General features: G+C 33.7%; 1 protein-coding gene across 2 annotated transcripts in view; it reads right to left on the bottom strand.

Moving 5' to 3' along the window:
* The window catches only part of LAMA2 (laminin subunit alpha 2), a 493,622-nt gene that overhangs the window by 260,009 nt on the left and 217,949 nt on the right, over window positions 1-15,664 (bottom strand). For both annotated transcript variants that reach the window (XM_006926157.1, XM_006926158.1), the window contains exons 11-12: window positions 9,911-10,051; window positions 7,311-7,484 (exon numbers count right to left, since the gene is read on the bottom strand). In XM_006926157.1, the coding sequence (XP_006926219.1) occupies window positions 7,311-7,484; window positions 9,911-10,051 (315 nt within the window). The remainder of the gene's footprint in view (window positions 1-7,310; window positions 7,485-9,910; window positions 10,052-15,664) is intronic.

The raw sequence follows: 15,664 nt of genomic DNA, 5'->3' as shown, positions 1-15,664 counted from the left end.
CGTTAAGATTTGATTGAATCTTTCAAATTAGTGCTGTTTTTGCTTTCTTTAGTTTTGAGATAAATAATAGGGGTTGTAGAAGGAAGGCTTTTTATTGCTCTTGTTATGGCATAGACTTCCTTTTTACAATTTCAAAGAAAATTTGACACAGAAAATACTTGAAATTCTATTTTAAGCTTTGTTATTCATTTAGTAACCATTGTGTTAAGCCCTAGGACTATAGATGACTAGCCTGAGGTCCTGATTAGCTGGCAATCAGTGGAGAAAGCATTAATTATCTTTTGCAATATTCTTTTAATTTTTTTGTAGGAATAAATTTTTATCTGGTATCATATTCCTTTAGCTGAAATAACTTTCTACATTTCTTCTAGTATAGATGTATTGATGAAAACATAACTCAGCCTTTATTTCTCTAAAACAAACAAAAAAACCCCTCTTTTGTTTTGCATTAATTTTTCAAAGATATTTTGGCCTGGTAAAGAATTCTAGATTGATAGTTTTTGTTTGTTTATTTGTTGCTGTTGTTTCTTTTCCTCCCAATATTTTAAAATGTCTCTGTACTGTATTTTGGCTTGTATCATATCTGACAAGAATCTTCTTCCTTATCTTTGTTCTTCTGTACATGTTGTGTCTTTTTTCTCTGGCTGCCTTTAGAATTTTCTCTTTATCTCTACTGCTGTTTCCTTCCCTCCCTCCCTCCCTCCCTCCCTTCCTTCCTTCCTTCTTTCCTTCCCTCCCTCTCTCCCTCCTTCCTTCCTTCCTTCCTTCTTTCCTTCCTTCCTTCCTTCCTTCCTTCCCTCCTTCCTTTTCTCTCTCTCTCTCTCTTTCTCTCTCTCTCTCTCTCTCTCTCTCTCTCTCTCTTTCTTTTCCCCTCTCTCTCTTTCTCTCTTTTTTTCTGATTTGATTCTGATGTACCTTGGCATGATTTTTACATCATTTTTGGGTCTGTTTTCATTTACTGATTTTTCTTCTGCTTACGGTTCTTATGCCCCTGTTTGTTTGTATGCCTGGTAATTTTTTATTTGATGCTCATCATGATGAATTTTACACTTTGGGGTGCTGGATTTTGTTATAACTTATTAAGTACTGTTGGACTTTGCTCTGACATGCCGTTAATTTGCTTGGAATAAGCTGATTTCTTTTAAGGCTTGCTTTTGAAATCTGTTAGGGTAAATCTAGAGCAGCCTATAGTCTGGAGCTAATTTAGTCCCTCTACCAAGACAATACTCTCTGAGTACTTTACCTGATGACCTTTCCATTATAAAAGCATTCAACTAATTTAGCTGGTGGGAAAATGAACTATTACCAGCTTCATGTTAGCTCCTGGAATTGTTTTTCTTTCTGCTTTTTGGTAGTTCTTTCACCAGCCTTCGGTAGTTTTCTCCTATCCAACTCAGTAGTCAGCCAGTTACCTTTACAGATATCTGGATCTCTCTGTCTGGCTTCCTCTTTTCTGGTATTTTTTCACACAAATTCTAGCTTCCCTGGCCTTCCTGAGCTCCCATCTCTGTCTTTTAGACTTTGCTGTTTGGTGTTTCCCCAAATGCACTTCACCTTGGAAACTGTGCCCAAGTGATAATCTGTGGCAATTGTAGCCTCATTGCATTTATTTCTCTTTTTCTCAGGGATCGAAATCTTACACCATCTGTAGTCCAGTGTCTAAAAACTGTTGTTTCACATTTTTCCCTCAAGTTACCTTGTTGTTTAAGACAGGTGGGTAAATTTAGATCCTATTACTCAATCATAGAAGCAAAAATTTAATGTATTGTTTTCACAAAGCTTTTTTGCATAGTTTTTGAAATCATGTCTTTGTTTCAACTAGAATTTGTGGGGAGGTTCATGTATAATGTAGGGTAGGGACACAGAGAGTGTTTTCTTTTCTCTCTAGATAACCAGTGATACCAGAACCATGTGTTAAATGGTCTGTCCTATTGTCATTGATCTGCAATATCTAACTTGTTAAAAATCAAGAATTCATATATGTATGAAATATTTCTGAGCTACTTTGTCAGCCCCATTTATCTTTTTATCTATTTTCACACTGAAAGTGCTTTGCCTTAAACATTATATATTTTTGAAGTAAATCTAAGTCTCATATCAGTTAAGTTTTGATTAAAACCCCATCTCTGGCTTTCTTTTAGTAATTCCTTTGACTATTCTTGGCTCTTTGCTTTTCCATATAGATTTAATACTTGGTACTTTTAATACTTATTGCTACTATAAGGAATTCTTTATAAAATGTTTTAAAATTGATTTTTAACAATTCTTTTATATATTAATTTTGTATACAGTTCTCTTCCTAATGATGTATCTTTTGAGTTCACAAAGTACATAACCATGTCATCTACAAATTATATTTTTATTTCTTTCTTTCCAACCTCTGTTTCTTTAAATTCTTATCATACTGCATTGTCCAGATCTTGTAGTTTGTTAAATAAAAATGATCATAGTGAAAATTGTTTCATGTTTATGATCTTAAAGAATTCTTAAAATATTTTCTATTAAATCAGATATTTGCTATTTATTTTTGTGTGGATACACTTCATCAGTTAAAGAAGTACCTTCCAATACTAGTTTGGAAATTTTTAAAATATCTTGAATCGTTATTTAATTTTACCTATACCTTTTTCTTCATCTATTGAGATAATTGGTTTTTTCTCTCTCTTTTAATCAGTCAATATGGTCAATTATTTAAAATGATCTGATATTAAACCAACCTTGAACTCCTATGATAAAAGCAACTTGGCAAATTGTTTTACCATTTTTTATACACTACGGGTTCAGATTGTTAATGCTTTTTTTTTAAAAAAAGGATATTAGCATCTATTTTCATGAGTGAATTTGAAAAGATGAATATTTTATGATTCTATATAATCATTATCTCCCTTGACCTTACCAGTAAATTTTTACAAATGTAGTCCTAGATTACATTAGCTTTGTTGGCAATCGTATCATAAAGTCAAGTCAGATTGAAAATATACTGTTAAGTAAATTCCTTAATTTTTCCTACAAAAATGTTGTTAAAATGAGTGTTTCTCTATTTAGTAATTGTTCAGTTGATCAATTATAAACACTGATCTTTATCCCTATTGCACTTCATTATAAGATACAAGATACAGAATAATGCATCTGAATATTTAATATTTTGAGATATTATTGCATTATAAATTTCATTAGAAAAAAGTCAAGATAATATTGTTATAAGGACAGGTAAAAATTGGGAGATTTTTATGTGTTACCTTGAGTCCTTATAGGTGGGCTAACTTTGCACAGTAGACATCACCATTACTACGAGCAATCAATGATTTCTTGGTTTTTATTTTTTTAAATAAATATATTTTCTCATTTACCCCTAACGATTCATTAGTTTATTTTAGGTACCACACCTTTTTCTCAGTACTACTCCATTACCAAATCATTCTTTATGAGATCTGATTTATGGAATCCCAATTCAATTGCAGTTGATTTATACTATTTACTTTTATAGCCATGCCATTCTCCACATACATAATATCTTCATAATTAATCCAATCAATCCAAGGCTTAAATTGGAGGATGTTAAGGATGAGGGACAGGGTTTGACCTTTACTTTTGAATAATTTTGAGGAACATGGAGCAAAGAAGTCACAAATACAAATTAGGCTGCTAAAAGGAGAATAGATCATGCTTGTTAATAAGTTTTTTACTTTTTAAACCATGATTTAAATCATCTTCTTTCTCATAAATCCCAACTGAAGAGTCATTTCTGAATAGCCTAATAAAAACTATTTTTTTGTTGTTAAGTATGTAGCATTAATCATAAAGTATTTTTAAAGCTCCTTTTATGTGACAAGAACTACCTTGTCCTATAAATCTCAAACATCAGTCTTCTTCAAATTCAAAGCTTTATGAAAAGTCAAGCAAGCATAAGAATGAAGTACCAAAGATTACTTTTAGAAACCAGATGCTATTTTGTTAGCAGACTCATAATGTGCATTTTAAGCTAAGCTATCAGTATACTTGACAACTACATGAAACAATTTAAAGCTTTTTAAAACTAGAAACAGGAAAAGACAGTATAATGTTGCAGGAAATAAGCATTGTTTTGTAAAGAACAAATCACATAAGATTAATTTAATAATGCTCAGAGACAGAATTTCAAACTTTAATGATAATGTGGGAACAATAGGCCAAGCCAGATTCTCTGGGAACTTCACAGACATGAAGAGAATTGCTTTTGGAAAATGCACTATTTCAGACCACTAGGGTAACCTTAAGTAAATGACTGTTTCAATGTTCCAATAGCACTTAGTTTACCAAAGCAGTAAATTATTCCAACTCTGAAATACCCGAACTGTTTCTAAATTGCTGTAGCCTGTAGCAAACCAGCAGGACTCTGTCCTCTAGTTTTTTCCATTCCTGCCTAGTTCCATGCTTAAACAAATGCCTTAAAATCAAGCATTAACATTTGCCAAGCATTCTGAAAATGAAATGCTGCCTAGTACAGCCATATGGGTGCCTGACTTCATTCTCTTTGACAATCTAGAATGAAGGGAGGAAACTGACACTTGATAGTGCCAATTGTCCTAAATATTCATTCACACATGAGAAAAAAATTCGAGACTGCTATTTAGGAGTTAACTCATAGTTGAGATCATGGTAAGTTTTTAAATGGGCGGTTTAAAAATGTGTTTAGTTTTCCTAGGCCTCATCTATTATCCACATACACACTTATATTCACTTATGTATTCCTCATTACTCCAAAGAGGACTGCGGTCAATAAAAACGTTTCTTAGAACAAAAAATATTCCTTTGCTAAACTGCCTAGTATTCTTGAGTTTTATTACAACCAGGCAGACTCCTATGCTAGCAAGGAGTATTGCATGTGAGAGCATTTTATTATTTGGGGTTAGACTCCTGAAAATAAAAAAGGAAGAATGGCATGCAGCATCGCATTATGGTAGTACAAGAACAGCACAGCACATCTCCTTTCTGTTGTAAACAGCCTTATAACCAAGTGACTGACGAAAAATGTTTGAAAATTGGTGATATAAATATTTAGGAGATGTTAATAGCATCTCCTAAATATTTTTTTGACTTAGGAATTAACACTAAAAGAGTGGAGGAGAAATTATGTACCCACAGCATCCTGGTCATGGATGTAAATGAAATTCAGTATCTAAGCAGATTCGCTTTTTCTTGATATACTATTTCTGTCATAGTCTGGCGATGGCTTTGATTTGAACAGCAATTACTGGTAAAAAATTTAGCCTCAACTATTTAGAAAAATGGCTTTATTGAATTTACAAACAAGGCCCTACAATTTTCCATTTCCCTAGCAAGATATTAAATCAACCAAGCTAAGCATGTCATCATGACTATAATTTCCGTGATGTGACATGACAGCTAAGATGTACTATGGTAATTTGTGAGAGCTTGCAGTATTATTGGTAGTATCAAAAATTTATATGGTTCAGTTATTAAGGCAAATTGTTTCATTCATACTAAGATATCTGACAGTAAACCACCGAGGGCTTCCACATTACATTAAAAAATGTCTTCCATATTCAAACAATTTGCACACCCCACTACCATTATTTTGTTCATTGAATGGAAATTGAAGCACACGCAAGCCCAGCTTTTTGATGTGAAAATGATCTGTGGGGGAATATGAAGTGCTTCATTGTGGGTGGTTATAAGAAACAGTTCAGCCAGGATAAGGGAAGTTATCTTTGGGAACCAACAACTACGAACAGGATGTCCAAATCCTTTGCTCTGATGCTATTTAACATCTCATTTACTTGCTTTCCTTCTGTCAGTTTGAGTTCCAGCCAACAGAAAAAAAAAGCATACAACCAAAGAAGAAATCATCGAAAATATGGTAAAGCATATTCTATTATAAGCTATACTTAAATAAATTTCACCATAGTAAGAAAAATAAAACCTCTGAAACCCATCCAATTCTGACCCAAGGCTCTTCTCTGAACTCCTCAGAGCAGGAAAAAAATTGACAGTTTATTTAATTTTTGGTAATTTTAAGCTGTAGACATTCAAGTTTTATGAGCTCTTTTACTGGGAATACAGGAGGTTCCTAAATAGAACTGGATAGAATGACATCTTATTGTAATGGGCCTTGCAAATAAAAGTTTAATTGGATTTTTAGTACAGCTGTAGAATTTCATGGAACATATACTGTCACTTTTAAAATACATATTTATTAAAAATGTGTTTTCTTCATTTTTACATTTTTTATAATTGCCTCTGAAGCCTGTTAAAAATAAGAAACTGGCCATGAGTTAAAATTTCTTCAATTCGCTGAAACTACGAGTCTCCCATTAACTCAGTAACATATGAACAACTGAGTTTTTCTATCTCAATATTTACATGCTATGGCGAGAGAATCGCTAACTATAAATACATTTTCAATTGTTTAACCAGTGAAGATTTCTTTAAAAGTAACACTATATTCTTATAGATGAAAGTTAAGCTTAAATAACATCAATTTGCTAGAAGATTTTTCTGTGTGTGATTAGATAATTTAACTATCAGCTGACAAGGTATTAACTTTCATATAACAAGCAAGTATTCATATCTAAAATTACTATACCAAATATTGTTTCCAACAAGTTATTAGGCAAAATAAAATAAAATAAAAGCCAAGACACCTATCTACATAGAGTTAATCCACAAAAGAAAAACAAAAAAAAGCACCTGTACTTCCGAGGCTGCTACATTTGTTTATCTGTGTATGTTTTTATATATGTGTGAGTGGGCTTTAAAACAAACATGTGCTTTCAATCTGGCACTTTTTTTAGGGTAGTTTTCTTTCTGAATTGTAGAGAATATGTTGTTTACAAAAGTTTCATGGCAAGCATTAAATTAGTTATGCAATAAATTTCATTTAAAATTAACATTCATACAAAATAGAAAAAGTAACTCTTTTGAATATCAGCTTTGAAATGAAACAGAAACAGAAGAGGAAAATTTCAGGAAGTATTCCACTTTAGACAACTCTAGAAAAACAGCTGTTTTAAGTAAACATAACATACTTTTTCCCAATATCTATAATTTGTTCTGCAAAACTATTCTAGAGCCTTCATTAATTGATTTGTTCATTCAAAAGTTTTACATAGAACATCAACTATGTAAGGTTATAAACTAGGGATACCGTGGGACATGGGAAAAATGTCAACACAATCTGATTTAGTTGGTCCTGGCAATCCAACACAGTATGTACTAGATATTCTTATCCTTCATTAAACGAATACTAAATAAAACCTCTTCTCTTTATTGACCTGCTAAAGCAAGAAGCAAACACCATATGGACTTACTTTGTTTCCCAGATACGAAGCTGGTGCACTCCAGTAGTAGCCCTGGGGTAGGGCTCTGCGGGCCTCCACACTGCTGATGCTGATCTGCTGAGGCGAATCTAAGTTTTCCTGCTGGGGAGCCACTCGAATGCGGCCTGAGATGTCAGTCAGATACCAACCACTCATGTCTAGTATCTTAAAGAAAACGCACAATCATTGTTACTTAGGGAGGGGGCAGGAATCCATCCACTTCTTTCCTCTTTCAAATTCCTGTAGCGCCCATTTATTTTTTTGGAAATTAAAAAACAAAAACTATAAAAGTTTACAAAAATATGAGAGTTGTGAAGTGAATATCACTAAACTTATCATTTGTACTCATTATAGGTGCCTATTATTTGTTTTTTTCTTGATGTTCCTAGGAGTTTGGATAGTACTTACTATATAATAATCTGTTTTTATTGATCCAATACTTTTATTAAATTATGATTCCAAATACCTCTTTCTTGAGACTAGAAATCCATTCAAAATTATACAATGATTATACTGCTATATTAATTACCACATAGTTGAACTTTGAATTTCATATTATTCACTTCACTAGAATTCTCTATTGTTTGTGGTACAAAATATTTCAAAAGATGTTACCTTATGTATTTGTGGAGCAGAGAAAAAAAGAAATAAAATATGCAAGTGCCTGAAAAGTGGCCTTTTTCATTTAGTATGTCCTCCCTTCCCACCTATTTAAATTTCTGCTTTGAGGTTTGAATCCACCAGTCTGTTGCTATGGCCACTGCTCACAATGCTGTACCTACTCTTCCTCAAGGGGTCAGAAGTGCTGTAGGAGCCTAGGTGCTCAGCCCAGAAAAGGAAGGAGCCTTAAAGGAAGACTTAGGGAAGCTATGATGATTTGCTTTTCTATCTTTATGCTCCAGCCTTGGGTAAGCATACGACTACAGTTTTAATTTAAACCATCAGGTCAGGACAAAACACTGGACACTGAGGTATGGAGCTACCACAGCTACCACTGGACCTGTGTGAGCTGCTTGGTATTGTGGACGATGGAAAGTAGAATTGTAATGGTGATTATATGTGGATAAAATATATATTTTTTAATTTCTTCATGTAGAGGTCATTTGATTTTGTATCAGCCAAAGCTATGGAACTGCTTTGAATCCCCTGGTCAAAAGAGAAAGAGAGACCAGATAAAAACTTACTGGCTAGCTAGACAATAAGATATATATTACTTCCTTTTATTCCCTTTTTAATATCACCCTCCAGACATTCTAAGACAGGCCAATGAGGCACAGAGGAAGTTCTTTCCAGAGGACTTACTGAAATGCAAATATCAGTAGACCTAGTTTCTTTAGACCAAGGCTGAGTGCCACCTCTAGTCCTTTGCTAACCATGAAATTTTGATATATTAATGGGGCTGTCTAGAAAAGGAGAAAGTTAGATTAGATTTCCATTTGCTGTTGGTTCTCTGTTACCTGCTCCAAAGTAATACATTTGATAAAATATGTATAGATTCAAATTTAGACATGAGAGTGCAATCAGAAACTACTTAGAATATTTCAGACTTGACTTAAAAGCAATGAAGGTAGAGAAAGAAATATATGATCATTGTGTTAAGGATCAGTCAGCTGATTAAAGCTGAAAAGAAGGAAGATAGTTTATTGAAATAGTTATCTTTATAAAACATAACTCTAATCATATCATTCCCCTGCTGAAATCCTTCGATGACTCTCAAAGTATAAGAATTCAACTTTTTAGCATACTCAACTCTGCATAGTATAGTTTTTCATTTCCTTTATAGGCTTCTCTCTCTCTAACTTGTTTCCTGCTACTCTATACTCTTAAGAGCATCCACACAAGGTTATTTGAAATTCCCTGAAAACCTCATTTTCCTTTCATACCTCTTCAAATCACTATCTGCATAGAGTTCAAAAGGCAATGGGGAGTGATGGGGAGTGTGGTGGGCATTGGAGGAAGTAGAGCAGGCATGTTTATGTTTATGTTTATGTTTGTTTATGTTTATGTTTATGTTAGAGGAATAAAATTCCAGTAACTACTACATAGGTTCACAATTTAAAATTTTTCGAATCATCTAATAATGAAGATATTGTTCAAATTTAATGGCCCTTTTTAACAATGAAACAACCCATGCACTATCAAAAAGTGACTAAATGTCGGTGGGTAATAGGTGTTATATATGGATATATAGATGAGTAAATTATTTTTCTTAACTTGTACACCAAAAAATAGTGAATGGAATATGTAATTCTTAATATCACAATCTGATGCTTTCTATATTGAATTATTTGTCCTTGGGGTTAAAACATTCATTTCACTACTGCTTCACATATTAATCATGGACACGAAAAAGGCTAGAGTTTACTTCTTCTAAAAGGTTCCCCTCTACACTCTGTTAGAATAAAACCTAAAAGCCTTTGATCAAAGATACATAAACAGTATTTGAAAGAAAATTTCATCACTTCTTCCTGATAACTTTAAGTAGAAGCTCACTACAAGGAAAAAAAAACCCCATTAATTTCTTACAAAAGAACAACAAAGATAACAAGAAGGCTGATAGAACAGTATGCAGAATTAAGTCTGTTGCTTACACTGCCATAGGTCCAGTAGGAACTCTGACACCTGCTGGAAACCCCTGAACAGAAACACTCATCACAACCTTTATGATTATCCTCTTGCAAATTGAAGAAGCCAGATTTGCAGCGACTGCAGTCTCCTCCTTCAACATTCTCCTATAAATAAGAAAGGTGCGTTAGCAACAGAGAGTTACCCTTTAAAATTAAGAATAGTCTCTACCTGTTTAAGGAAAATAGAAACTATATATTCTTCATTTTATATCTCAAACACAAAGTAGAATGACACTTTTAACAATTTGCTCAAAGTCTCCTTTTTTATTAGCTATATCCTTTTTAACTGTGCTGATGGGATAGAATAACGGACACTGATCTACTGTAATAAAAGTTATAATTGTGATCTTCGTGTATGTCAAGAGTATGGAGTAAATGTTATGAAAATACGACAATAAATTAAACTAATTAAAATCAGTTTGGTTCACCATTCTATGTCACTGAAGTACATCCTCTTAGAACACATTAAAAATGATAAAATTAAAGACATTAAACTAACGCATGGACGTATAACTAGAACATTGATATTGCGCAGGTGGTGAAATACTTTTCACATTATATGTTAAAAATGCCTACATTGGAGGGAAGCTTAAGAACCTGGCAGGCAGAAAAACTGGGGCAAACAGTCGCAGTTTTTCCTTGCTGAGACTAAGTAGAAAAGGCGGAAAGTTTTCCCTGGTTAATTTTCACAGGGTTTCTTTTAACACAATGGGATAGCCAGTTAATCATACAATAATATTATAGAAAAAAATACTTCTCATTTGGTGATTGCTTTTCAGATTGGTTTAATTAATCCTATTCCAAGTATATCTGCTTATAGGTGGGCCAGAGAACACTGACTATATGATGAAAACCTAGGAAGCGTGTAATCTTTCAACTTAAAGAATGGTTAATCTAGACTAATAACTTCTAAATAAAAGCTCTTTGCTTTCCAGGAAACAGATTCTTAATATTCGTTGCACATGCATCTGCTCCACGTTTTTCCTCTTCCTTGAATTCCTTTATTACCTCAATTCTGAAACTTTCCTTTTCCATAGGTAACTTCTCTCTGAACTGTTTTCATAGTCCTTTATACACTGCTCTATTATGACCACAGAAAAAGCAAAGTTATTTATTCTAAAATTGTTCTCTCCAGCTACACACCATAATCTCTTCAGAGAAAGAAACTCTGTTTTACTTATCTTTATAGTATCAGGAAATGGCAGGGTTCCTGGCAGAATATTGAGCACTAGCTTAATAAAATTTTGTTACGTTTAAAGGAATCTCTTAGTGGTCCTGTTTTTCATGCATAGTAAAATGTTGCACACATAGTAGATATTTAATAAAAATATTTTTGAATAAATCAGGAATGGGCAGAAGATAGGAATGATAAAATCTGAGAACATCTGAGGAAAAATAAAAGAGGCAAGAACAGCTTGAAAAAATAGATAAATTTATACGGATAAACACATAAAAAGGTTCTCCTTGTATCTGACAGAAAAATTTATTTGAAATTAACTTTTTGACCCTTATTCTATGACCCACTTACAACCTCAACCACTTCTACATTACTGGAGCCTAAACAAAGTGGTGTTTCTAGGCCTGTTTCATGAGTCAAATTTAGCATCCTGATATGTACACAAATTGAATTATTGCCCTTGAAATTCTTGCTAATTTATATTTCTAAGGTAGATTTCAGATATTTTAAAGTAATAGATGTCAGCGAAACTAATCAAACTAATTTTAGATTTATAGTGACAATCAAATCCCCAAAGCCCTGAAGTTGAAAGCATCTTCAGAAGGGTACACAGGCAGGGAAGATGAAACACATCTATGATTATAATTTAGCTTATTCCGTTGAGGGCACAATACAGCTGTTCTGTACACTGTGTTCTTATGCTTTGGTCTAATCTACTTTTCATTTACTCTAATTTGAAAGCTTGTAATACCACTTTTCTGAGATTCAGGCTGAGTTCAATCACCAGAAAATATTGGAGATTAGTTACATTTTCCCTTAGCCCAATTTTAGCTTGGCAATATGACCTTGAAAAAATTATGATTAAATAATTGCAATATTCAATTTCATCTAATAATCTGAAGCAACACATTAGGGTAAGAATTCTAGGGACCATAAAGATGAGATGGGTCAAGGTCTCTGTCTTTAAAAGCCAACAACTAGAGTTGGGTAAAAAGGTACATTTGTAATCAACTATAATGCAAGGTAGACTATAAATGGATCTGGAAATAAATTAAATTATGGGAACACAGAGGAGGAAGTTCTAATGCCTGCCATGAAGGCTTGAGGAGGCTTTACAATAGGAGTGGAATTTGACCAAAACCTTGAAATATGGTTTAAAAAATCTATCTTGTTGGCGGAAATAGAATGAGAGAGTATGTTAGCAAAGATACTGGGAACAAGAAATAATCTAAAGAGTAGAAAGAACATTTGTTCTTTCAAAACAAATGTAGTGAATATTTCCTATATGCTAGGGATTTCACTTGGTATTTGAGTTCCAGGGTCCCTAACCTTACATAATGAATCTTTAAGGCTACCCTAAGAGATATGGATCTTCCCCTTTTTTTTTAGATAAAGCAACAAAACTATACCTGAGATGCATTAAATTGGTAGTTGCTGGTAAAATGTCTATAAAATGTGAGACACTATAACAAAGAAATCTTATATTACCATATGGTGCGGTAAAGGGTTAATTCAAAGGGGTCAAGTAGTCAAACCCTGCACATTCCAAATTGAAAGACTGTCCCTTGACCAGCTCCTGGGAGATAACCTTTAGCCCTTGGTATATCGTGCCTGATAAGAGTGTCTTTGTATAACTGTCAGGGGTCACATGAAATATTTTATGCAAACAATGTGATTTATGATAAATGCCTAGTTTTGTTCACCTGGAGCCCTGGGACACAGTTTGTATCAATTGTTATCAGTTTGTCCTCTGGGGGTTCTGGAAACTGAGTAGTTAACTTTAATCATATGAGTATTCTATATCTTCGTGAATGACACCCCCCACCCAAAAAAAAAAAAATCCTGGACAGCAGGACTTGGGTGAGTTTCCCTGGTTGGTGACACTTTATATGTGTTGTCATAGATTGCTGCTGAGAGAATTAAGCACTCTGTACTATTCTACCAGAGAGAATAACTGAAAGTTTGCATTTGCTCTCTCCTAGACTCTTTCCTATACACCTTTTGTTTTTGCTGATTTTAATGTCTATTCTTTAACTCTAATAAACCCTAACCATGAGTATAATAGCTTTTGAGAGTTCTGTGAGTCCTTCTAGTGTATCGTTGAAAATGAGTGTGGTCCTGGGAATCCCCAACACACCAGGGTAAAGATAATAAAATGTCTGCAACTATAAAAACAAGTTAGCCAAGTGGTAGTTTGCTTTGTTTATTGTGACAATCTTTCAGCCAAGCTATTTTAGACCCTGTTATAGGTGAGCAAGCTAATCTTATTCTACCTCCTCAAACCCATTTCACTTTAACCCTCTTTACAAGTAATTATCAACCCTTACAAGATTTGCATAGACCTTACATACCATTGAAAAGCATGTCAGTTTAAAGCCACAGCTCTAAGTTTCTAGACCCCTACTATTTTAGTCTTGAGTCTAAACCATACTTTTTTCTTTACCGAGTGGCAGCTCCTAATCAGATTAAGATAGATTCATTCGATTGTAAAGTGCTTGGCTCTGATTTGTCTCAGCCTTTACAAATATTAAGCCAAACCTAAAGAGTAAATATGGTAGAATACCTCCTTATATATCTGTCCTTATGGCCTAAAGTGCCTTTTGAGGCTGGTAGAAAGATGAAAAATCAAGGAGAAAATCTGTTTAGCTCACTAGAACTCTGCTTTCTGGACATATCTCAACATGTATAGAATTAACGTTGTATGAGGTTCTATTTACTTCCTTTTGCAAACTCCCTTGAGAAAATATGTATATATATTTAAGTAATTTCTTATTTTGAGATTGTGTTTCCAAAATTTTCTTTGAAAAATATTAGTTTTAAGACTGATTACTAGTGAACATCACGGTTTGATATTTAATACATTTTAGAGTGACATATTCAAATACAGAAGCATAGTGTTCGGGTCTTTTATTGCACCTTCATAGAAACAAAGGTTTCTCGTTTGCTACTAGTTTGCTAATATACATGATCTTGGCAGCCTGCCTCTCAATTCTTTTTATGGGTTCCTAGGTGGATAACTGCTTTTTCAAAACTTCTCTGTGACTCATCAACAACTGTCATCCAGGAAGCATCCCTGATTGTATTCATGGAAGGTCCTCTTGTTTCGAATGGTCCAGGACTTAAATTTTTTATTCTCAGCTTGAGAGTGAACCATCTCCTTTATGGGTAGATTCTATGAGCAATTTAACTCCTTTGCTATCAATATCAAATTATCAATAAATGTTCTGTGCATTTCTTCTCACTGTTCCTATATTCTCTATTATTATTCATTTATTAAATCATAGTTGAGCTACTAATATAAGGCATACAAGATGCCAGAGAGAATATAAAAATACCCTCAAGAGGCTATAGCAAAAAAAAGTGTGGACAAATAAGAATAATACAAGGCAGAAGAAAGTCACTGCCCAAAGAGTGGTAATGAGCACATGCTCTGGGTCTAACACGAGATTCATCACCGGAATCCTCCATTCCTCTAAAGGAAAAATAAGACAAGAGCTATAAGGCTGAGAGAAGATGTATCCCAAGGTGGGATGATATGATCAAAATAGGCTGCTGCAGCACTGTTCTCTCTGGTTGGAATGTTTCCCAATGTAAAAAGGCCTACTAAAGGTCATTCATTAAAATAAATACAAACATACATACATACAGTACAATCAATATTTTTCCTCTTTTTTTACCTTTATATTATAAGGGCTCCAAAGGCAAATATCTTATAACTTATCACCATCCAACTCAGTTTAAAAAGGATCAATATGAAAACAATTGATCCTAAATATTAATAATGATGGTGAGAGTTTGCAGCTTCCAGCCCAAATGTCATTTAGTCATGAGGTTTCTCTCTCCTTTGGTTATTATTTTATCACTTCTTTGTACTGATTGACATTGAAAAGAGTTACAGTTGATCTTTGAACAACATGAGTTTGAACTGTGTAGGTCCATTTATATAAAGATTTTTTTTCAATAAATATATAATCAGCCCTCCAGATCCCTGAGTTTTGCATCCTCAGATATAACCAACTGCAAATTGAAAACAATATTTTCGATCCGTGGTTGGGAATCCGCATATGTGAAGGGCTCACTGTATGCATTGTTCTACATCATTTTATATAAGGACTTGAGCATCTGCGGGTTTTAGTATCCGCCAGGGTCCTGGGCCAATCCCTTACTTTTGTGGGAGTCAAAGCTATATATAAGTTTTTCATCACGTAGGGCTCAGTGCCCCTAGCCCCAAGAGACAACTGTATTAACACATAATGTAATAAACTTTTAAAAAAGTTGTTTTAACTGCTTATCTAAAGACAATGGGGTCTAATATATTCTCTCAGCATTTCGAATAGGCAACTCCGGTCAATCCAGTAAATTTAATATTTTGTTTATTAAGATTCCGATGATAATTCTTTCTAATTTACAATTTAATGGTCATTTTTACACCTAAGCCTACGAAATAGGTAATTTCCAGAATGCTCTAGACTTCTACTCTAAAAGTTAGTATTCTCTTATATCACTATATTTTTTTAAAACCAAATATTCTACTTTCTTGA

The sequence above is a fragment of the Pteropus alecto genome, unplaced genomic scaffold (assembly GCF_000325575.1).
Source record: "Pteropus alecto unplaced genomic scaffold, ASM32557v1 scaffold79, whole genome shotgun sequence".
Classification (NCBI taxonomy): Eukaryota; Metazoa; Chordata; class Mammalia; order Chiroptera; family Pteropodidae; genus Pteropus; species Pteropus alecto.
The sequence above is the reverse complement of the archived record's forward strand: the minus strand, read 5'-3'. Positions and strand labels throughout refer to the sequence as shown.